Source organism: Grampus griseus, assembly GCF_964374135.1.
Source record: "Grampus griseus genome assembly, chromosome: 6".
NCBI lineage: Eukaryota > Metazoa > Chordata > Mammalia > Artiodactyla > Delphinidae > Grampus > Grampus griseus.
In genome coordinates, this window is record NC_139000.1 from 56,419,836 (window position 1) to 56,444,426 (window position 24,591).

The 24,591-nt window shown below is 43.7% G+C and overlaps 1 protein-coding gene across 1 annotated transcript in view; it reads right to left on the reverse strand.

Moving 5' to 3' along the window:
* Positions 1 to 23,594, reverse strand: part of GLDC (glycine decarboxylase) — a 98,636-nt gene extending 75,042 nt beyond the window's left edge. The window contains exons 1-3 of the mRNA XM_082657590.1: positions 23,166 to 23,594; positions 22,546 to 22,624; positions 3,712 to 3,847 (exon numbers count right to left, since the gene is read on the reverse strand). Of these exons, the coding sequence (XP_082513716.1) occupies positions 3,712 to 3,847; positions 22,546 to 22,624; positions 23,166 to 23,420 (470 nt within the window). The 5' untranslated portion in view covers positions 23,421 to 23,594. The remainder of the gene's footprint in view (positions 1 to 3,711; positions 3,848 to 22,545; positions 22,625 to 23,165) is intronic.
* Between the last annotated feature and the right edge of the window lie 997 nt (positions 23,595 to 24,591).

Here is a 24,591-nt window from a genome sequence, read left to right on the forward strand (position 1 = left end):
AAATGTCTGTAATCTACAACTTCTATGTTCCAACTGATATTTAACTCAATTGATTTCTGTTTCTAGATATATTTTAATATTAAAAACCAAAAAGTAACTGCATATCCAAGAAGGCATTCTGTTCCGCTCAAAAAGGATGCATGATATATTCAACATGGCATTAACATTTATTCCAAAATAATCAGTATTCTCTACCGATTTTAACCAAAAAAGGCGTGGGGGAGTTGCAGGAAGACAAACATTCATGAGATTCTCTCATTTAATCCCAGTGCCAACATTACACAAAACAGAAATAGTCACAAGGGAAATGTAAGTGTTTTGATATTAGTTAACTGATATTATCAGCAATCAAAAATTTCAAAAAGTAGACCCTACAAAATATATTCTAGGCCTAATGTAAATCTTCTTGTAAGAGCCCAAATGTTTGTATTCTCTGGAGGCTATGTTACCCATTGATTTTCACCTCACGTCACCGGAATTTGTTGGTTCCATCTCTATGGCAACCATTCAGAAGGGTGATAATGTGAAGTCTACCCAAGCTCATGTGCACAGCCCTCCCTATCAGGGCTGGCAAGGGCCAGTACCACCCTCTGTTTCAGATCAGCTTTCGGAGAATGCAAAGGAACAAAACTTAAAATGCACCCCAAAACCAGAACTGAAAAGCAAAGAACAACACTGTCTCCCTCTCAAAACCCTGGCGGATCCTAAAGTAAATGAACATATCCACTCACAGCCAGGAAGCAATATGGTGAATATTCTGTGCGGCCACCAAGAGCGAAGACAGCTGGCCAGTATTCAGATGGCTGGAATGCTGCAGCCCATTCATGTACTTGGGAGGCTTGTTTTGTAAGAAGGAGGAGACAGGCCATTTGCTTTTCAAATCAAACTTGGAGTTTACCATCCAAACTTTTACCAATACCCCAGGGGAAAAGAAGCCCTCAGCAATACAAATACCTTCACACGCGTTCACACACACACAAACTCACACACACCCAAAGCAGAAAAACTACTTCTTTGACAGTTCATTCCTGTTCTCCTATTAATAAAGAAATGGAGCATATTGAAACCAAAAGCAATGCAACAGTGATTAGGCCAACAGATCCGGCTTCTATAATGATGGGACGTGAATCACTGCATCTAGGACAAACACCCTCATCAACCAGGACTACCTTTGCACTTATGCAAAAGCAGACAGAAGATGCAAAAGCGCTGTGCTTCCCACATAGTCTAACCTATGCCCTAAGCCACACATATGCCTTGGTCCTCAGACCTACAGGTCTGGGCTTTAGGCACCAGATGAAGGCCCGCTGTGCTGACGGCCCAACACATATTCACTCACAAGACTTAAACACACAGAAACCGCTATGTTTGAGTGTAAGTTCAAACAGAGTGTAAGTTCAGAGTGTAAGTTCACATATGGTAAGTAGTCAAAACAGTACCTCAATTCCTAGTACTAAGAACACTTTGTGCGAAGTTTAAAATTACGTAGGGTATCAGGTTTACTCTCTAAAATGTCAAAATTGTCAAAGTTTGTAATCTTAGAGGGGGTTCATATTTCTCTGTGTGTGTGTGTGTGTGTGTGTGTGTGTGTGTTTTAGAGGTGACTAGATGTTTTAAAGGGAGAATGAGGGAGTCGGGAGGGGAATGAGCAGGGACTCAGTAGAGTCTGGGAAATGAAAATTTACAAAAACAGGAAGGGGGCCGTCCACATGAAACCCATCTGGGTTTGCTAACTGGTGCTCATAGAAGTTAGGCTCCTACCCAACCACAGAAGCTGGGAGACACGGACCCCATCTTCAGGAGTTGACTAGAACAAACAGTAAATTTGGGGGGTAGCTTTGAGTCTTCTCAGGCAGGCACTTACTTCTGGTTTTTTTTGTTTGTTTGTTTTTGCGGTACGCGGGCCTCTCACTGCCGTGGCCTCTCCCGTTGCGGAGCACAGGCTCCGGACGCGCAGGCCCAGCGGCTATGGCTCACAGGCCCAGCCGCTCCGCGGCATGTGGGATCTTCCCGGACCGGGGCATGAACCCGTGTCCCCTGCATCTGCATCGGCAGGCGGACTCAACCACTGCGCCACCAGGGAAGGCCCTTACTTCTGTTTTTGAGGAAAAAAATGGACTAACAGATGTCTCAATAGTCTGTCATAGGATGGCAGGTGGACAGCTTCTTATATGAGGCAATTATACTGAAATAAGAATTTTGGTCACTTGATTCAAATTAACTCTGACAGAATTTTATTAAATAACACCTATTTTTAAAACAGATGTGAAGTGTTCAGCAAATGTTTAAGGTATATTGCTGTGGAGCACGTACTTAGTATTTCAAAGGAGGCAATTCCGTGCTTTCCCATGGGGGGTCCACATTCCCTTTACTAAAGTTGATTTTTTTTCTATATGCTAACCTAAAAGATAGTCTCTGCATCTTGCTATAAATACCTTTGAATTGCTGAGGCAATCACTTACTCTGTCCTTGCATAATAATGGTCCTACTAAAAATTAAATTTACCTCGTACACCAACCAACTTAAAAAAAAAAAAAAAATCACCCAGGAAGTATCAAAGCCTTCCCAGGCTTGGTTTGTTTCTACGCTAGAGATGGTAAGTGCACACATTCCTTTGGAGATAAGGTTATCAGTTGAAATAAAGTTTCAATTCAAAGATGCTGGTGTATACAATGGCACTGATCCAAAAACAGAGAAAGAAAGGCCCAGGGGTCCCCATCTTTCCTCCTCCATCATCAGACAATATTTTCCAGTGGGCAGAAGAAGCAGGTGCTCTGATCTGCTCTCAGGCACCTTTGAAGCCATGGTCTTTGCCCGTTAAGAAGTACCCAAGGTGTTTTATTGTTTAGTGTGTACTAGGACATGAACCTCTGTTTCCTTCTATCATACAGCAAACAGGAATGGAAAAGCAAGATCGCATGGAAGTTTTCCTCAAGTGCAGGAGAAACATTTTCATTTTGCACAACCTGTGGCAGTCAGAGTGGGCAGGGACAAGAACACCCCCTACCCCACCCCCTAGAGGACTAGGAACGAGAGTTATCTGATAGGTGAGGTGGCGGCAGAACAAGTAACATCAACAGCTCAGCCTTGTCTTTGATTGTTTCTAGAAGAGCCTGTTCACAGAATACACATGTTCTCTTTCTCTACAAAGTGCTAAGTAATAAAGCTAACATTTTCATCTCCATCTACCTGATACAATGTCTTCTTTTTTCAGTTGGTCATAAACCCAGAATATTGGTTTGGGGCAGGGAGCAGAGGAGGGGGGTATAGTTAACTGTAGCTCCTAAAATCCCGAGAGAAGACAATGGACCAAGATTTTGACTCACTGAGTAATCTCAGACAGCCTAAAATCCTAGTGTCTCCAAAGAATAAAGCCCTGAATCTGCCCACCTGCAGGTTTGATATCTTGCTCAAAAACGCTCACTGAGAACAAACACGGAGTCAGCAAGAGGAAGAGATGCCCAGCACCCACAATTTTGAGCTCTAGATTATTTTATGGGAATAAAAGTAGAAAGAAGCTTCTAAGTCCTCTACATTTGAGTAAGGAAATCTCCCAAGCCAGAGAAAGCCAGGTAGGTTCCTGCAGGTTAGGGATAGCACTAGAGTATGGGTGTCAGTGGGCAAGTGCTGAGGCTTTGGGGGGTGGGGACACAGAAAGAGTCATGCAAATCAAATCACAGCACTCCTGTTTTTCATCAAGAAATACATTACCATCCTGAGTTCTCCAGTAAGTTCCGCAAAATTGTCTGTGGCACTGAGCAGTTATAATATCCCATGCCAATATATGATCTCCAGATCTGGTTCTTGCTGGAAATGGCATGCAGAGATGCAAGGATTTCATTTTCACCTGATTGTGGGAAAGAGAGAAATGTTACAGAGAGAAAATGTCTCAAAAGAGAACTCTAGTTATAGTTTTAAGCCCTAGTTTTGTTTGAATATTGACATGAGGAGAACAGCTATATGGGAAATATAAGAATCATCCTCTCAGCAACACTAAGTACTAGATGCAGGAACCTGAAAGATCCCCAAACAGCACTCAGTTACTCCTCAAGGTTGGTTCCTCATAATTTTTTTTGGCTCTTCTTTTTTTGGCTTTGTCAGAATTTCCCAGTATTGACACCTGCCTCATTCCAGTTTTCTTCTGTTCCCTTCACATGTTTTATCTACACCAAATAAAAATTCTGCTCCTGGTAAAATATTTTTCCTTTTATTCATTTTTTTGGGGGGGAGGTTAATTTATTTTATTTATTTTTGGCCACGTTGGGTCTTTGTTGCTGCACATGGGCTTTCTCTAGTTGCAGCAAGCGGGGGCTTCTCTTCGTTGCAGCGCACGGGCTTCTTAGTGTGGTGGTTTCTCTTGTTGCGGAACACGGGCTCTAGGCGCGCAGGCTTCAGTAGTTGTGGCTCATGGGCTTAGTTGCTCCACGGCATGTGGGATCTTCCCGGACCAGGGCTCGAACCCGTGTCCCCTACATTGGCAGGCGGATTCTCAACCACTGCGCCACCAGGGAAGCCCTGTTTTCCCTTTTAAATTGCCTTATACCAATAGTTGGTATGTCTTAAATAACACATGACCTACATTTTTCTCTAAAATTGCCGTGCTAATTCTGACACTTTTTCCTGTGTGTCGTTGAAAGGGCTACTTATAAAAGGCCCTTCACCCAACCAAGAAAATATCAGTTATAATAAAAGATCCACATGCAGGGTTTTTTTAATATTTATTTATTTTCCTTATTTTTTCCCACTTTTTGTTTTTTTGGCTGCGTCAGGGTCTTAGTTGCAGCACATGGTATTTTCGTTGAGGCATGAGGCATGCGGGATCTTTCGTTACAGTGCACAGGCTCTTTGTTGTGGCGCATGGGCTTTCTCTAGTTGTGGCACTCAGGCTTCTCTCTAGTTGTGGCGTGCGGGCTCCAGGGCGCGTGGGCTATGTTGTTTGCGGCACACAGGCTCTCTCATTGAGGCGCGTGAGCTCAATAGTTGTGGTGCCCGGGCTTAGCTGCCCTGCGGCATGTGGGATCTTAGTTCCCTGACCAGGGATCGAACCTGCGTCCCCTACACTGGAAGGTGGATTCTTCACCACTGGACCACCAGGAAAGTCTTAACCAGCATTTTCATTAGGGAACTAGGTAATTAAGGAGGAATTATAAAAGTCCTTGGATGCAGATGAGACCCTATTTGGGGTCATGCACGTAATAACAGCATCTGACATTTTGAGCACTTACTCTTTGCCAGGAATTGTACCAAATGCTTTCCACATCGCTTTGGAAACTAAGGCTTGAAGAGAACCACTCACCTAAGGCTACACGATTTTAAATTAGCTACCCAGCCTAACTCCAGCTTCCACACTTTCCTGAATGTGCCAGATTTCAATCTGCTACTTATACTGCAAGATACTTTCTAGATACAAATGACCTTACCTGGTTCTTTCTCTGCTCCTCTGCATATAGTTAGATCATGCTACTAAAATTTAACTGAGATTTAACTACTGAGGCAAATGTCTGCCCCCTTTAAGATCTTACAGACTCAGGGACTTCCCTGGTGGTCCAGTGGTAAAGAATCCACCTTCCAATGCAGGGGATGCAGGTTCAATTCCTGGTTGGGGGACTAAGATCCCACATGCCACGGGGCAAGTAAGCCTGCGTGCCACAACTACTGAGCCCGCGCGTCCTGGACCCTGCGCACCACAACTACAGAGCCCGTGCACCACAACTAGAGACAGAAAACCCGCATGCCACAACTAGAGAGAAGCCTGCGTGCCACAATAAAAGATCCCACGTACCTCAACAAAGACCCGACATAGCCAAAAAAAAAAATTAGGGACTCAGTCACTAAATCTTGGAATTGATTGATTTTATTGTTACAAATCTAGGTACAGCAATCTCTAAAATGGCAAACTGGCTAGGAAGATGCTTCACGATGTTTTAATTCTACTGAACTCTGTGACTGTTATTCTCATTAATCCTTCTTTATCTTCATTGAAAACACTGTCACCTTCCATCCTACCCTCCCACCCCACTTGCTTTCACAGTAAATAAATTCACAAGAGATGTGTCATTTTGCCAGACTAGGCTAACAAAAGAGGGGAGTAAGTATCAGTTTACAAGTATCGGTTTCATGAGTAAATACAACCCTACTGCCTTATGATGGACAATCTTGCCTTCTTCCACAGATTTAGGAACTATAGGTGAAAGTACAATAAAACAATATCTGAGGAGATACGCAAGTACAGCATCCTTAGGAACAATCATGCAAGAAATCCAATCACTTCCCAAAGTCTTCTTAGGGCAGAGTGATTAAGAAGCCCAGTAGGAGGGGAAATTAGCAGTGCCTGGCCCGCACCCAATTCAGCAAGGCCAGCTTCAATTAAGATCCTGTGCAAGAGGGACAGGTCCCTGTTCCATATTATGCCATGAGGACAAAAGGTCCAGCTCTCAAATGAGAACAGTCTTTGAAGGACTTTGTCAAATTAAGAGTTTAACCTTTGAGAGTCATACAGTATTGAGTAATATGATTTTTTTTCTACATTACAGAAAGATAATTCTATTGGTAGTGTGGATAGGTCAGAGAGGAGACTCTGGAAACAAGGGGATATGGTAAGAGGCCAGCACAATAGTCCAGGAGGGAGATGGTTCAGGGAGTGTTATGGGTTAAAGGGTTAAACTGTATCCTCTAAAGAGATATGTTTAAGTCCTAACCCCAGGTACCTAAACAATTATATAAAACAGCAGTGGCTGCTACGAGAGATGTTAATATTTATCTGGAGACCCTAAACTCTCAACTAGAATGGTGCAGGAACCTGATTCTTCCTTTTGCGAGAAAACCCATTCTCTCATACCTCCCAGCAGGGCTGAGGATGTTAGTACAAGTTCGTGTGCCCAGTGAAAGAGCTTCAGTTAGAGCCCAGTTCCCTTCTCATCCATTCTGCAGCCTATCCTGTCCATATGCCTTCACCACTGCAGACTAGCCAGGAACCCACTGCCACATCCCACATCAGTTCAGGGTGTCCATATATCAATACATATCATCATCCCTCATAGTTGCCAATGTCCTACACACTTGGATAAAACACTTGAAAAAATTTAAAGGCCAATTAGCATAAAAGAAGAGCAAAAAAATTAATTATAGATAAGTCCCAGAAGCATAAAAATGTTCAAACTTGAGTTTTTAATCCTGTAACAGAGGAGATTTCCCTGGTGGTGCAGTGGTTAAGACTCCATGCTCCCAATGCAGGGGGCCGGGGTTCGATCCCTGCTCAGGGAACTAGATCCCCCATGCATGCCACAACTAAGAGTTCGCACACCACATATAAGGAGCTTGCCTGCTGCTACTAAGACCCGGTGCAACCAAATAATCCTATAACAGATATACTCTAGTCCCTATGGGACCAAATTTTCCAAGCACCTGTGGGCTCTGCCCCTACCCAGATAGAGCTAATACAAATACAGCAGGCCCTCCAGGACCCACAGCTTCCAAATTTGTGGATTTCAACCAAGAATCAAAAATATTCGGAAAAAAAATTTTCAGAAAGTTCCAAAAAGCAAAACTTGAATTTGCCCGTGTTGGCAACTATTTACATATCATTTACATCGTATTTACAACTATTTACATAGAATTTACCTTGTATTAAAACTATGTACATGGCATTTACATTGCATTAGGTATTATAAGTAAGCTAGGGATGATTTAAAGTATATGGGGAGGTTGTGCGTAGGTTATATGCAAATGCTGCACCATTTTATATAAGAGACTTGAGCATCCAAGGATTTTGGTATGGTGGAGGGTGGGGGTAAGGGGGCGCCTGAAGCCAATCCCTCCTGGATACTGAGGGACAACTGTATTCCCTGATTGGCCCTCATCATAGCCTGGTCTTGACAACCAATTTTACATTCTATTGGGAACAAAGTGAGTTAATAGAATGAGTAGTCCTCTGTACACCAAGCTAAAGGACACTCATGAGCCATCAAGAGTAGGGTAGGTACTTGGTCATGCTTCTGGAAGTTATAATGGTCTGAGAAACCTTTACCATTCACTCATCCATTGCTCATCATGACAACCTACAAGTCAAGACAGTCTGTGACTTGAAGAACAGAGAGTTAAACTGCTTCTTACTGTGATAAAATCAAGACCTCACCTAGAGATTATCATACTAAGTGAAGTCAAAGAGAAAGACAAATACCACATGATATCAGTTATATGTGGAATCTAAAAAATGATACAAATGAACTTCTTTACAGAACAGAAATAGACTCACAGACACAGAAAACAAACTTATAGTTACCAAAAGGGAAAGAGGAAGGGGGGATAAATCAGGAATTTGGGATTAACAGATACACACTACTATATATAAAACAGATAAACAACAAGGACCTACTATATAGCACAAGGAACTATATTCAGTGTCTTCTAATAACCTATAATGGAAAATAATTCAGTTATATGTATATAACTGAATCACTTTATACCTGATGCATCGTAAACCAACTATATGTCAATAAAGATAAATAAATTTAAAAAAATCTAGACCTCAGGCTTTACCAGTCACATTTAATAAAAAACACTCCCCAAAAACACAACTTAATGAGTGTCTGGATTATTTCTAATGTTTGTTCACTGGTCACCATTTCTCATACCTACTAATGAAATCTGACTTTGGTCCAATCAGCAGAAGAGCCAACCTAGTACATTTAGGAACCCAGAGTTTGAGTTACTATGTTAAATAATGCCAAGATCCAATGGACATGGAGAAAAGGGGAGAAGAGGGAAAAGTCCACAATCAGAGGTCTGCCGCTGAACCTCTCTGAAATGGAGCATAGCAGAAGCAGTCTCTAAGACCAAGTTTTGGGGCATGATTGGTCTAAATAAAAGCCCAAATCCTAACCATGCAATATCCACCACTGTACTTCACAATAGAGTTAGATTCCTCTCCCCCTTGGAAAAGAATGCCTTTCTAGAGAAACAGGGTGGGATCCTTAAGTCCAAAGTGGCAGTCTTTTCCACCTACGTAGTAAAAGAAGCATTTTAAAAAGGCAATTGTGTCATCCAAACCCTGGGCAGCACAGTCCCAGGAAAGCTGTGTGAACAAAGAGGAGAGAGGAAAATGATCAGCTTCCCCCCAGAGTGAGCCCCACAGCAGTGCACATTCCTCACTCTTGTCCTTCCAACTGGACAAAAACAGCTTCTTCCTGTTAACAGGCCCAATTCCAGTAACTATCTTCCTGAATATGAAGGACAATGAAACAAACCAGGGAGGAAATGAGACAGAATGAGAAAGGGAATGTCCATTAAAAAACACTTGGATGGATAAACAACAAGGTCCTACTGTATAGCACAGGGAACTATATTCAATATCCTGTAAGAAACCATAATGGAAAAGAATATAAAGAACTATATATATAGATAGATAGATAGATATACATATATATAAAATATGAAAAACTATATATATATATATATATATCTCTGAATCACTTTGCTGTAAACCAGAAACTAACACAACATTGCAAATCAACTATACTTCAATTAAAAAAATAAATAAATAAAAACAAAACACTTGGAGACAAACTGTCATTCTCCAGAGGTCTGCCTACAGCCTCAAAGAGCAGCCAGACCTTGCATTACTGTGCCCTCCCAGCCATGAAATTCCATAGTCCTTTAGCGATCTAAGCAGTTAAGTTCTTTTCTTGTGGAATAAATACCTGCTTCTGACCTTGTTTATTCCTCTACCTCAGCACGTTGCATAACGCCCTGGTCCTAATGTACCAAGAACAGAGTTCAGTGACCTGGGCACCATTCCCTAAGAAACTACAGGTGGGTCTCACAATGTTCCTGCTTCTCAGAATTCAGAATGAATGCTTCCTCCTTACATAATTCCATATAAGAGCCTTTCCAATAGTAACTCCCTTGTCACTTGCACCTAAAACATCAAGGAGAATTTTGTACCAACCACTTCCCCAAATATACTTTCTGGTAGGAATAAGCTGATTTAGCTGTTAAATTTCTAGGCCTAGGTTTTAATTTCCCATACATGTGAACTTGAACAAGAACTAGGAGAATGTCATTAGAATAAACAGGCAGGCTATATGGGTCAAGATACCTGCTACACGCCAACACACACACACACACACACACACACACACACACACACACACACACACACACACACACACACACACACACACACACACAGTTCCCCACCTTTAACCCATTCCCAAACACACAATTTTTTTTTGCCACAATTATATGGAAAAATGTATCCACGCTTTGCTTTTGCTTTTCTGACAATCTAAAAATATTATGCCTAAGTTTCTACAGAGTATATATTATTCTACCATTTATATTAAAAAATAAATATCTATGGATATGTTGTATATTAACAGAATATCTCTGGGATGATTCTTAAGAAACTGATAAGTGAGAAGGGGTCTTGCTTACCCTGTATATCTTTTCATGCTCTTGAATTTTGGATAATACGACTGTCATTTATTCAAAAAATTTAAATTGAGTTAAAATGTTACACCCAGAACAAAATCCTGCTTGTGAAATACATGGGTGCAGACATCTGCTGTCCCCACAGTGGCTGGCTGTCCACAGAGCATTTTCCAGGCAGCCCAGCAACGCACAGCATGGAGCAGCCATTCAACCAGCAACAGAGCCTCCCTCCCACTCCCTGCCCTTCACGTGCTTTGCAAGATTCTCAGAAAAGGACTCTAAGGAAATCATCAGGACTGGAAACCAAGAAACTCATATCTGAATTTCCCAGAAAGGGCTTTTTCTGCCAGAGGCTGAAGGGAAGAGCTGGGGCTAGAATGTGAGGACAGAGGCTGCTTTAGCATTTTTCTTGCCAAAGCTGCTCAGGAACCATGGGGGGGTGGGGTCCGGGGTCTCAAGATAAACAAACCATGGATGATAGCATATATCAGGATTTTCTGATTTCCTGAGTGGAAGCCAGAATTTGCCTACAAACTCCATCCTAATGTGTAGCCTTTTTCTAACTTCACCTAATCATTTGCAGCACCTCTCTCCCTCCCCCGTAAATAAGTGGGCTTAAGCATGGCTTAACCCCACTTACCCAGCCCATTAAACCCTACTCCCTCTTATTTGCCCAGTTTCTTTCCCTAGCAAAGGAGGGTTTCACAACCACAGTCTGCTGAATTATAGAATTTGTTCAGTCCAGGAAGGCAAACCAATCTATAAGCTCGTTAATGCAGAATAATGACATGGAAACTCTTTGAATTGAAAACGCTTCAAGACTGGCAGAGGGGCGCCCACCCCATGCGACAGGATGTGGTCTGGGCAGCACCACACAGGCCTGACCTGGGGCTCTGGCCCCCCAACCCTAAGCCTGCCAGGCTCTTTCCCATCTTCTTGATCAGCCAATTAATACCCCAGCTCACCCAGCCCCTCATGAGTCTTGGGAATTAGAACCCCTGGCCAGGCACTTCCAGCCGAGAGGGGCCAAGGCACGTCCAACCCGTGTTTCTGATGGCTCCATGGTCCCTCGTCTCCACAGGAGTGAGCAGTCCCTAGAGCTCTGCCTGCTCACCCAAGAGATATACAGGTTCAGGATCTTTATAGCAGCTGTAGGAAAACCAGAAGAGCATCCCATGGTGGGGTAGTGGGGACATGTCTGTTATTTACTTCTGGGACTTGGGTCACACTACTTTCTGTGGGAGACCTCGTCAGCCGCCCCTTTTCATTCCATCTATAAACATTTACAAAAGAAGTGTACAGAGAAACATTACAATTCATAATATTTACCTGGAACACCAGTTGACCTACGTAAGCAGGCCAAATGGTCAATTTGAAATGAGAATCAGAGTGGAAGTCCTGGAGTGTTTGTTTTTCCTCTTTGCTGCCCTGTGAGTAGCTTGTCACGGCCAGCAGAGCAAGAACAAGAAGGGACAAATATGTATTGAGTCCAACTTAAACAATTTAAGATGTTTGCAGGAAAGAGAGAATTTTTATAGATCAAAGGAATACAGGCATATGGAGAAATTTGTAATCCAGCCCAGAATCTCACCAACTAAATTATAATCTCTTTGTGGACAGAGGCATAGTGGTTGCTAGGTACATACTAGGTGCTCAGAAAATACAAGTGAATGAAAATTCACCTAAACTCCCACATATAGTTGTTAGCTCAATATTCACAATAACTCACCTAGCACAGAATCCACAATGACAAATCAATGTGCAAACGGTTCTCACATCCCTAAAGGCATGAACTTCAGAGAAACATTTCTAAAGGGAAACTTGCAGCTATTAAGCAAGTTCTGTGAAATAATACAGTGCCTACAATAATTTCATATTTTCCAAACTTTTGTTTCCTTATTGTTTAATCAGTTAGTACATTGGATGATATGGACATTGAGAATCCTTACTAAAATTCCCAGTTTGCATTTTTATTAAAATACTTCAGGTTTAACAAGTAAAACAAACCTGAGCAGTCAAAACGAGATCAAAGTTCTTCACACATCATATAACAGAGATTTCTAAAAGCAAAGCACAGTGCCATTTGGTGGGGTGAAAAGAGGACATAAGGAATAGAAGCCAGAACACTCACCCTCCTGAAAGCAGCGCACAACCTCGTTGTGGGCCCCCCCCTTCAGGCTCCCGAGCAGGTCAGGCCCCCCACGCCCATTCCCATAAGGTGCTCACTGAGCTCCCATCCCAATGTGGACGGATGGGACTGCCTCACCTGTCTCCCACCCCAGCCAGCCTGTGTGGACTTGAAGTCCTTGGCCACTTGACTTTACCAATCCTCAAACTAAGCTAAACTCAGGCACCCCATTCCTCTGTTCCTGCTCCCAGGTCACTAAATGATGCTGGGTGAGGGGATCCTAGCAAACCTTACAGATTCAAGCCATTAAATCTCAGCAGGTCTTCCATGCAGGGTGATCTAGGCCCCTCACTACCCAGATGATCACTTTCTCACTTTTCTAATGCTCTGTCTCACCCTTCCTGCCTCTCACTTAGATCATCAGACAGGCAGCCCCTAAACTCCTCCCACCTCAGAGTGTCCTTATGTAATCATGTGTACTTTTTTCTCTCTTATGCCTAAGAAAGGTCCAGAATATGATATTGAGGTCCACAAACCCCTGACTTAAAATGTAACCTCTGGCCTCTTGGATTACTTCATCTCAGGCTGCTCTGCCTGTGTCTTTTTCCATGCTCTATTTCCCAATATCCTGGTTTCCACTTTCTTCCCAATACTTCATCCATAGGAAATCTCACTCATTCTCATTAATTCATTCAGAAGACTCACTAAATCTGCAACTCCATCCCTAATCTCTCTCTTGAGCTCTAGACTCGTTATTTCCAACTACTGATTCAGCTTTTTCAAATGCATGTTCCTGAGTACCTCAAATTCAGTTCTGCTCAAACAACACCCATGATCTCGTCTTCCTCTAGGACCCTCCTCTTCTCCCCGTTTGCTCTCTGTTAATGACATCTCCATCACCCCAAGACACTCAGCCTAGAAACTGACTGACAGTCCTACCTGCTGCCCCGCTGGACCGACCACCATGTTTGTACCAAAACCATACTTCCCACAGGCTGCTCCCAGGCAATTATTGATACTAAGCCCAACAGGAGAACTAATGCAGACCCATTCCTGTAAGATGTGGGACTCCTCTGATGGGTGACTTTGGTTCAAGGACTCTGCTCAGTCTGACCAAAACTTTTTAGATCTGTGCTGCAGTCTGTGATTCTTCTTACCCAATTCTTCCATCCTTCTCCGCCTCCACCAGGGTCAGTGGACCTGCATCACAGTCTAAAGACTCCCCTGCCTTCTCATGCTCCCACTCTTACATATCTAATATCATCTTGGTAACTGCTTCCTGGTAGACACATTTAAAATCTCACCTCTAAAATCTCCAACAGGGCTTCCCTGGTGGCACAGTGGTTAAGAATCCACCTGCCAATGCAGGGGACATGGGTTCGAGTCCTGGTCCAGGAAGATCCCACACGCCGCGGAGCAACTAAGCCCGTGCGCCACAACTACTGAGCCTGCGCTCTAGAGCCTGTGAACCACAACTACTGAGCCCGCAAGCCACAACTACTGAAGCATGCGTGCCTAGAGCCTGTGCTCCACAACAAAGAGTAGCCCCCGCTCACCGCAACTAGAGAAACACTTCGCGCAGCAACGAAGACCCAAGGCAGCCCAAAATAAAAAAAATAAATAAAATCTCCAACAATCTCCCAGCTGGTCTCCTTGCCTCTGTCTCAGAGGCACTCTGCAAAACACAGTTTGAATATGTCACTTCCCTCTGTAATAACTGTTAATGTCTGCCCACTATGTAGAGGAAAACAAATCCTTTATCATGGCTTTGGGCCCTCCATACCTTGCTTTCCATACCTCTCTGCAGCTCAATATTCTACACACATGGTCTACTCACCAACCTCAAATAACCATGTTAGGTTATTTGAGGCATGTCCACACTTCCAAGCCTCTGCTCATGCCATAACCTCAGCTAAACCATTCATCTATTTGCAGACCTAAGGAGCTATTCAGTATCTATCTCCCTATCAGTTTTAACCTACATTCAGGGACCATATCTTTATCACCCTTTACTTCCTGATTCTTGCATCCTCAGTGCCTAAAGCAGTATTGTATTTTCCATTGAAGTCTCTCAAGGAATTAAAGTAGATGGAGGAGGCTATAGACATAGATTTGGTGATAGTGGCTTATAACCCAATGGTGACAAAGGGGAGTAGGTTGGGGCATTTAGTCTATGGGCAAATGGCCCTATGTACCTCAATAGTCCTCAAGAGTAATACCATATTTAAAGCACAGTATATTTTATTTTGATAGCATTGAGTACTTTTAAAAGTTAGATAAAATTCATTATAATTTATGATAGCAAGTATATGCTAATTTAGATGAATGTGGTAGTTTTTTAAATATCTATGCAGAAGATTTTTAGGGCAGTGAAAACACCCTGTATGCTACTATAATGGTGGATACATGTCATTATACACTTGTTCAAACCCACAGAATGTGCAACACCAAGAGTGAACCCTAATGTAAACTACGGACTCTGGGTGATGACGATGTGTCAACGTAGGTTCATCAGTGGTAACAAATGTACCCCTCTGGCGGGGGATGTTGATAACGAGGGAGGCTGTGCATATGTGGAGGCAAGAGGTATAGGGGAATTCTCTGTACTTTCTGCTCAATGTTGCTGTGAACCTAAAACTGCTCTAGAAAGGAACGTCTATTAAAAAAAATTTTGCGTGCAATCTTGTTTACACTCCTCCCTTCAAAAGGTGTAAACTAATTCCCCTTCCCTTGAATTTGGGCCAGTCTTAGTGACTCACTTTTATGAACAGCATATGATATAAATGATACTATAGAACTTCCAAGACTAGGTCATAAAAAGAATAGTCTCTGCCTGGCTTTCCTTCTCTCCTGAATCACTGGCTCTGCAGGAATCCAGCTGCCATGTTGTGAGGACACTCAAGCAGTCTGTGGATAGACCCATGTGAGGAGGCACCAGGGCCTCCCGCTAACAGCCAGCACCAACTTGCCAGCCATGTTTATGAGCCACCTTGGAAGTGGCTCCTCCAGCCCTAGTTGAGCGTCCACCAACGTGAGACCACAACCTCATGAGTGACTCAGCCAGAACCACCTAGCTTAGTTGCTCCTGGATTCTTGACCCACGGAAACTGTGAGGATAATAAATGTTCATTGTTGTTTTAAGCCACAGTTTTGTAGTAATTTCTTATAAAGCAAGAGATAACTAATACAGTAACTTTGCCAATTTTTAAAAATATTGTTAAAGAATTCCATTTACATAAAATCTTTGATGGTGCTGGATGAATTCCATGATCCTTTAACAAGATGAAGAGGAAAAAGTTGTTTTATATTTTAAGTTCTTTGTCCCGATCACATGACCTATTTGGCCCCTCATCACCATATGTCAGCATGTTTGTATCCTTGCATGTCAAAAAATAAGCAAGTCCTGTGAAAGGATTTCAATCCAAAATGGAACCCAAGGGGAGTTCCCTAGTGGCCACTGTTATGGCCCAGGTTCAATCCCTGGTCGGGGAACTCAGATCCCACAAGCCACGTGGCCCGTCCACAAAAAAAAAAAAAAAAAAAAAAGGAACAATTTGAGACAGCAGAAACATAAAAGTTGAAGAGGTAAAGGATGAGACTCATACAGCCAAATGAAGATAAGGTGCTATCAGCAGAAAAAGGACTATTAAGAAAAAAAAAAAGGAACCCAAGGATATGAAATGGAGAATCTCACACATGCTCCCTCAGAAGAACAGAACTTAAGAACTGAGAGACTGATTTCCTGTAAACGCCTGATTTACAGAAGACTGAGACTTATCTCCAGACCAATGAACATCCACCAAGAATCTCTCCATACTCAAGCCAATGAACTTACTGGCTGGGTTCTGGCTGGATGTCTCTCTCTTTGTGCTCCCTGCCCAAAACACAACCTGCCCCAGACCCTCAGTAACTTGTTTGCAGCTTCTACAGCACATGTCTCCTAAATTGCAATTTCTCTGCTATTCCCAAATAAACTCAAATTTCTGGTAATTTGAGCTTGTTTCAGTTTACATCCTTATTTAGATTGATAGTTCAAAATATCTTAATGCTTAAAAATGATACTTTACAAAGACTGAGATTTCTCACTTGGTGTTCTAGTTTCAAAAGGAAGGGGAAAAAACTGATCACAATTTATTTTAGGATTCATCTCTTTTAAAATAAATATTTTCACCTCTCCACTTTTATCAGGATATATCACCACATATTTTTCTGAAATATCCCTGTAGTATAATAAGAAATATCTCTGGTCTTTGGTATTTCCTGAGTGACAAGAGTATCTTGTGTTATTCATACTCAAGTCCTTTTGAGCACACCTGAGTATCTGCTAATAAAGTGATTAGGGTGGGGTTCCTAAATAGCCTCAGGATGTGGCTGGTCAGCAAAAAGACCAAGTGATTAGAGGGCTGGAACTTTCAGGCCCACCAATTGACCTCAGGGAAAAGGAAGGGGGGAGGGGTTGCAGGATAAGCTCTATAAAAACAGCAGATTTGATGAGCTTCTGGGCTGGCTAATACATCCCTGTGCTGGGAAAGTGGCCCACCCCAGTGCCATGGGGGCAAAAGCTCCTGTGCTTGGGACACATCCAGACCCTACCCTACGTACCTCTTCATTTGGCTGTTCACCTGTATCTCTTATAATATCCTTTATAATAAACTAGTAAATGTAAGGAAATGTTAGTGTTCTGTGAGCTGCTCTAGAAAATTAATTGAACCAGAGGAGGGGGTCCAATTTATAGCTTGTTGGTCAGAAGCCCAGGTGAAAACCCTAACTTGTGATTGGCACCTGAAGTGGGGGCAGTTTGGGGGGACTTAATCTGTGAGGTCTGATGCTATATGCAGGTAGACAGTATCAGAAGTGAGTTAAATCGTAGGACAACCAGTTGGTGTCCCCTGAGAACTGAAAATTGCTCGGTGGTGTTGGAAAACACTCCAGAATCCCCCAAATCATTGACAGCATAATTATTCTATTAAGATTCCATCCAGGATGAGACTATAACAATACTCAAATAATTCCATAATTATGCTTCACACATTGCATTTTGCCATTTTCTTTTCCTCAATGAAGGAGCTGCCTTTTTGTGTTTTTCCCTTCTTATAATAACATATTTACACACAAAGAAAACATAGTCAATGTAAAGATTTTGTCTTTGTTTCTAACAGGAAAAGATATACCTCAACTTTTCACATTGTTTTCAGAAATCCCTGTTTTTCTATCCAATTTCACATCACTTCTGTACACTCACAGCATTTTATTCACGTTTCTTATGACATCTTGGACACTTTAACTTTCTGAATCAATTTATGTTAAGATGTAAGCTCCTTGAGGATAGTGACTATGTTTTTTCATACATTTATCCTCACAGTTCCTCGCCTATAGTAAATAGCCATAAACACTTACAATTTAGACAATATGTTGACTGTCCAAGGTATCAGTCAGAACAGCAGGGGTCTGCCTAACAAGAATTTATGACAAAAATAAAAGGACAACAGACTGCTGTGAGAGTCTAAACATATAAATAAGGAATAGCCAGACCACAGAACTTTCACCCACAACCTGCAGCAACCTACTCAGGAAACCAACCCCCTTACCTACAATAAACCACCTCTGAACTCAGCCTGCTACAGATTAGACTTGCAGAAAGCCATCTTTTGCTATCTTCAGTGACAATGGAGGAAAATGAATGATAACTTCTGTAACAATTGGCCCAGAAGGGCCAGGACTTGATTAATAACCGACAGCTTCCCTACTCTCGGTCCCTGCTTCCAATTTAGGACCAACCAGACAAAGCCAAACAAGCAGCCCTAACCAATCACATAGGAAGCCCTGCTTGAATTGGCCCACCTACCGCTTGCCCAGGCCAACAGGGCACACCTGAAGCCTTTCCTTTATTTCACTATGAGGTCTTCCCACTCCTCTGCAAAGCAGAAGGCTGACTCCTAGAGCAAGTTCAGAATAAACAGCCTTTGCTTTTCTCATTTGGCTGGTCTTTATTTATTTCCACAGTTGTATAATGAAAATCCATTGGAATTATCCTAAAGATGAAATAATAATTCATATGTGCTGGGAACTGAAGGAGCTAGGAATGGCCAAAGGAGAGATTTGTCAGAGACTGAAGAGTTTACAGGTTGCATCTCACAACAGACTTAATCCAGCTGAAAGATAATTGACGCCCACAGCCAGGGGGAACAACTGCCCTGTAGGTGTCCTTGGGGTCAGTTCAGAAGAGTGCCCGTGGACTTCCCTGGTGGCGCAGTGGTTAACAATCTGCCTGCCAATGCAGGGGACACGGGTTCAATACCTGGTCTGGGAAGATCCTATATGTTGCAAAGCAGCTAACAGCATGTGCCACAACTACTGAGCCTGCACTCTAGAGCCCACGAGCCACAACTACTGAGCCTGCGCACTGCAACTACTGAGCCTGTGCACTGCAACTACTGAGCCCACACACCACAACTACTGAAGCCCATGAGTTCTAGGGCCCATGTGCCCCAACTACTGAGCCCGTGTGCTGCAACTGCTGAAGTCCGCACGCCGAGCCCGTGCTCTTCAACAAGAGAAGCCACCGCCATGAGAAGCTCGTGCACCACGACGAAGAGCAGCCTCTACTCACCACAACTAGAGAAAGCCCGCACGCAGCAACGAAGACCCAATGCTGTCAAAAATTTAAAAAAAAAATGGAAGAGTGTCCAACCCCACCTGGGTGACAGTCACCACCTGCAGCTGCGTTACACAATACCTCCTCCCTCTGCTCACTGCCCTCCATTAACCATTTATTAAAATCACTCTAACGATATCTCTTAGAATACAAAGTTCTCACAAGACCATCAAAAGTCTCATTCTGACAGCTCAGCCGGTCAATTCTGGTTGAATAACTTGAACATTAAAGGGTTTAGTGTCTCCTCTCTCTTCCTAAGCATGCTCACAATAAGCAATGTGCAATTTTGTGTAAACTTTAAACCCTGCTTCTGTGAACTTACAGGCTAGTTCAGTCTGGTTCGCTTGAGATGGCTTCACTGAAAATACTATACAGAGAGGCATATCATAGCCGAAAGCAATTGGCATGGTTCATAAAGTATTTAAATTTTGTATTAATAACAAAATAAATACATAGTTATTGTAGAAAATCTAGAAAAAGCAAAGGAATAAAAAGAAATCTAAAATCATCCGTAATGGCACCATACAGAGAAACAAATGTTCCCACTGACATATATCCTTCTAGTTTTTTTTTGTTCTTTGTGTATGTCAGTGAGGGATGGAGAATTCACTTGACTAGATGAATCTGACAGGGTTTTGAACTGAATATCTTTGCTTGTTTCTCTAAAGTATGGTTTACTGTGAAGCCAACTAATGATCAAGGTATTCTTTCAAGGCACTTCCTGAAGTGTCCAAGGGGAGGGGGAGCATCCTGCGGGACAGCTGGACCCTCTGTACCTCCCTGACTCTGTCGGGCCACTCTGTCCTGTACAAGCTGGTCCCTTTAGCTCCAGCAGTCTCCCCCAGCCTTGTCCAGCAGAGCATAACTACCCACCCTTCGATACCCAGCCCTAGTCCTGAACTTTTGTCATCCCTTCCCTCGCCCTGGCAGCGGGCCTGAGTGTTCTCACACCTGTGCTCTCAGCCTGCCGCTGCATTTCCACTAGGGCAGCTGGCAAGGGGCAGAGTGATTCCAGTGTGATTGGCCTTGTGCATACCCGTAAACTGGATGCTCTGGAAGAGTCAGGACAGGAGTTTTCTACTTTATACACCCACCCCCTTGCAGAGGACACAACGAAGACAATGTAGACTGACGGCTGGAGTGTGAACAGCAGCTGGTCTGTGTGGGGTGAATTCTGCCTTCACCGCTTACCAGTGGTGACCTTGAGCAGGATTCTTACCCTCTGTATGCCATGGTTTCTTCATCTTTAAAACAGAGTTGTGAATGGTAGTTACCCCTCCGGGTTGTAATAAGGATTAAATTAATACATGAAATACACTTTAAAAAGTGCCCAGCACATGGTAAGCACTACATAAAGATTTGAGATTATAAAGTTATGCATAAGCACTAACCCAAGTATCTCCATGCTGCTACAGCTCTCACAATCTTCTTTTTCCTCAGCAATGAGGGATTTAAGACTCATCTAACTAGCTCCTATTAGTTTTCTCTGTATGCAGTGAACAAATATTTGGTCTAGAATTCCTCTGACTACAGTAGAACACAGGCATTCAGCATTCACGTGAAACCAAGTTTGGATAATGCTGCTCCACTGTTAAATGAAAATGCTTCTGCTAGAGGTTACCTGTACCAATTTGCTCTCCTCACGTGGAACACGTTCATTACCCATGACGTGTGCACACCTCAGATGAAAACACTGATGCCTTCTGTGCTGCCCACGACCACCTCCCCCTCCCCCTCCCCCCCATTTCCGCCCCCAGCTCACTTCCAAGTAGCAAGCTTTGCTGGAGAGCCAGCCCACTTCAGGGCAACGGGGGACTCCTGACTGTGCAATATTTTCTGAGTCACCTCAGACTAACCAGATGGAACCGGCCCCAAGTCTCACAGAAGCTGGGTTTAAAGTTTACACTTAAATTGCAAATTACTTATCAGAAGTCTGCTTCTAAAGAGGAGAGGAGGAGAAATGGAATCCCCCAAGGTTCAAATTAGTCAGCTGGAAACAAGCACCTGAACTAAAAAAGGCTAGATAGCTTTGACATGGTTCCTAGATGCTAATGTTCTTCAGGAACATTTTATTTTAGAGTATATGGTAAAAGGGCTGACCTAACATGTCCTGACTTTGAAAGTCTCAGGAGGGCTTTTACTTATTCAAATATTCACCGATGGCTTGCTTCAAAAATATATAACTCTTCACTGTAAACATTCAATTAATCAGGATTCTGATTTCCTAAACCTTAAGCAGATAAGGCTTCCAGCTATCCCCAAGTCTCAGTCAGTTCAATTGGACAAAAAGCGCATATTTTCTTCTATGAACAAGGTCCCTGCTGTCAGGGGAAATGGTTCAGATTTGAAACTAACAAAGGGAGCAGCCCTCAGCACACCCTGAGTTACAGCATCAGCCAGCTGGAGCTGGACCTGCTTCATACCTCAAGTTCTATACTTTAAAACAAAATAAAGCTTGCCTTCCACATATCCTTTCTGTTCTAAAACGTAAAATAAACCAATTGTCTTCTCTTCACTTGACTCCAGAAGTAAGAGATAGCATTTTTATGATTCAAAACCATGAGAATTCTTTCCTGTTGATAAGAAAAAAAAAAAAAAAGCTCTTCAGCTCTGCCTATTTGCCTTTAATTTTTTGTGGATTCGTGCTCAGCCCATGGAAGTCAAATAATCTTCAGACCATTAAAAATATTTTAAATATAAAATAAAATTCTCTTTGTTTGAATTTTAAAAATAAATAAAAAATAAATAAAAATAATAAAATTCTAAGAGAGTCTATGGTTAAACTAAGATTTCTTAATCAAGCATGAATCTTATTTCTGTTTCTCTATAAAAATCATTCAAGCTTTAAAAGTACTGCTGCCTTTCAGTAGGTATAAATAGTAAAATTTGGATGTGAGAGAGAACAATCTGAAGCTACTGTGGTATAAAGAACCTTGGGGTAGGAGGCCAGATGTCTGGGTTTCCTATTTTTGTCACTCCCCTGTTTGCATGACTGTAGGCAATTCCTTTTCCCTTCTGAGTATCCTGATCTGCAGAGAAGTGATGACACCTCTCAAGCCAAAGGATGGGAGAACCATGGCCTGGGACAGGTGCCTGGAAAGTTGGGAGTCCTCTACACGTGTTTGTGCACTGCCTTCCCCTGGGAAGTTTGCTGTCTCCACGCTGAGATAAAGAACTGAATTATTCCACCCTCTTCCGCCCCGTGCGGTACCCAACGCTGATTTATTTTCATAAACATTCTCCCTCCTGAGCAATCCTAACCCACAGCTGGACTTTCAAAGACCATAGAAGACAAATAGGCCAGAGCAAGCGGAATCTCCCGGTCACTTACAGACTGGGTCATCCATTTTCAAGGGTCTTTTCAAGCGGATGCTGGCGGGGACGGTCTTCTCGATCAGTTCATCAATGCTCTAAAATTAAAACGCAAGTCCGTGAACACTAAAGGCAGAGGAAATTGCTTCTCAGTTAAAAGTCACCTCTGCATTTTGCATCTACAAAGCCTTGTGGGAAACTTCATTTAAATTGTCTAATTAGGGTTTCTTTCTAAAAAGAACAACTTTGAACAAACCAAAAATCACTGGAGAAAATTAATAATGAGTCGGGGTAGTGATTCGGCCACTTCGGGCTGGATTTCAGTGAGCAACCGGAGATAATCGGATAAATCAGAAGGTCCTTCTCTTGCAAAGTGAGAGCTCATCTGCAGGGCGACTTAGGTTGAAAAATATACGGTTTTGAGGCGCGAAGAGCGGGTGGAGGAGAAAGTAACCTGGTGGGAGCAGGCTGGGGCACGCAGACCGAGCGCGCGTGCTCGCTCCCACACCAGGGGCCCCGGGCCAGGGTGCGGGTCCCACGCGGAGCGAAGCAGAGCTCCTGGCGGGGGCCGGGAGGCCGTACGGGCAGAACCCGGGCGGCGCAGGGTGAGGCCTCTGAGGGCCGGGTTGGGGTCCTTACCGCCAGCCCCAGGGCCTGTAGCATCTCCCTCTGGTCTTTGTCCCCGGGGCCGATATGCCTCCTAGCAAAGTCGTCGTGTCTGGGCAGGAGGCGCTCGAGGAGGCGCGAGGCCCCAGCCCCGCCACTATCCCCGCCGCCGCTACTGCTGTCACGGCCGCACGGCGCCCAACGAGGCCCCGCGCCTCCAGCCAGGCGGCGGCCGCCCCCGACTCTGCAACCCAGACGCAGTCCCCAGGCCCTGGCGCACGTCTGCATGGTGGTGGTCGGGCCGGCGAGGGTCAGCTACGCTTTCGGCTCCTCTTCTGGTCGCGGTCCCCTGGGTAGCGGCTGTCCCCGGGTGGCTGGAGCCCCTCCCCGCTGGATGACCGAAGGGACGGATGGATGGTCAGAAGCAATGAATGGGTGCCGCGCTGAGCCCGGACACGCGCGCAAAGTTGTTACTCCACTCGAGGCACCTGCTTCGCACACTTTAAGCGTCGTTCTGGGGGTGGGCAGTGGGATACGGCCAGGAAACGCTCGGCCAATGGGAGTGAACGGAAGGGCGGGGGCGGGGTAGACCCCGCCCCCCGCCCCCTTTCCCTACCCCCTCCTCAGGCCCTCTGCTCCTCTCCCGGAGCCTTCCATTCTCAATTACTCCTACTCCATCTCTGGTTGACGCGGGGCGGGGGCGCTCCATGCGCTCCGTGCCAGAGGCCACGGGCGTAGTGCCTGGGGAATTCAGCTGAGATGGAAGAGGATTCCAACAGAGAAGCCAGACTCAAAGAGTTGGATAGTCTCCATTAATTTTAGGGTATCTTTCCTGTCATATCTCATGGAAACCAATATGCACAGATGAGAGTTATTATATAGTTGTAGGATCATGAGCGAGTTGCCCAATCTCTGAGTTTAGGTTTCCGCATCTCATACCGCTGGATGGGATTTAAAAAGAGATTATGCATTGAAAGCACTGCCATAACACTAGCCTTGAGCTCTCTCTCTCTCTCTCTCTCTCTCTCTCCTCCTTCCCCCCACCCACGCCCCCCCGCAGGCGTGTGGTATAAAAATGCAAAAGATACAAAGGTATACATTTTGCACTGTTATTTTAGTTGGAAAATTATTTATACCTGGATATTTTTGAAATCTAATCTCTCTAGTTATCTCTTGAGATTTTTATCAAGAATGAACTTTCAATATTCCCACTGTCATTCTAATATGAGGAAGAGAGAAGGACAGAAATCAGCAGACCATTAGGTGTACTAACACTAGGAAAAACAGAAGGTGTCCTCTTTCTCCTCCTCTAAGCTTCCTCCTTCAATCATTTTCTTCACACTCTGGGTTCTGTAGCTGACAGGCACAGAGACTAGGCAGAGAGGCAAGAAAGTATAAAATAAAAAGCAGTAGGGGGGCTTCCCTGGTGGCGCAGTGGTTGAGAGTCCGCCTGCCGATG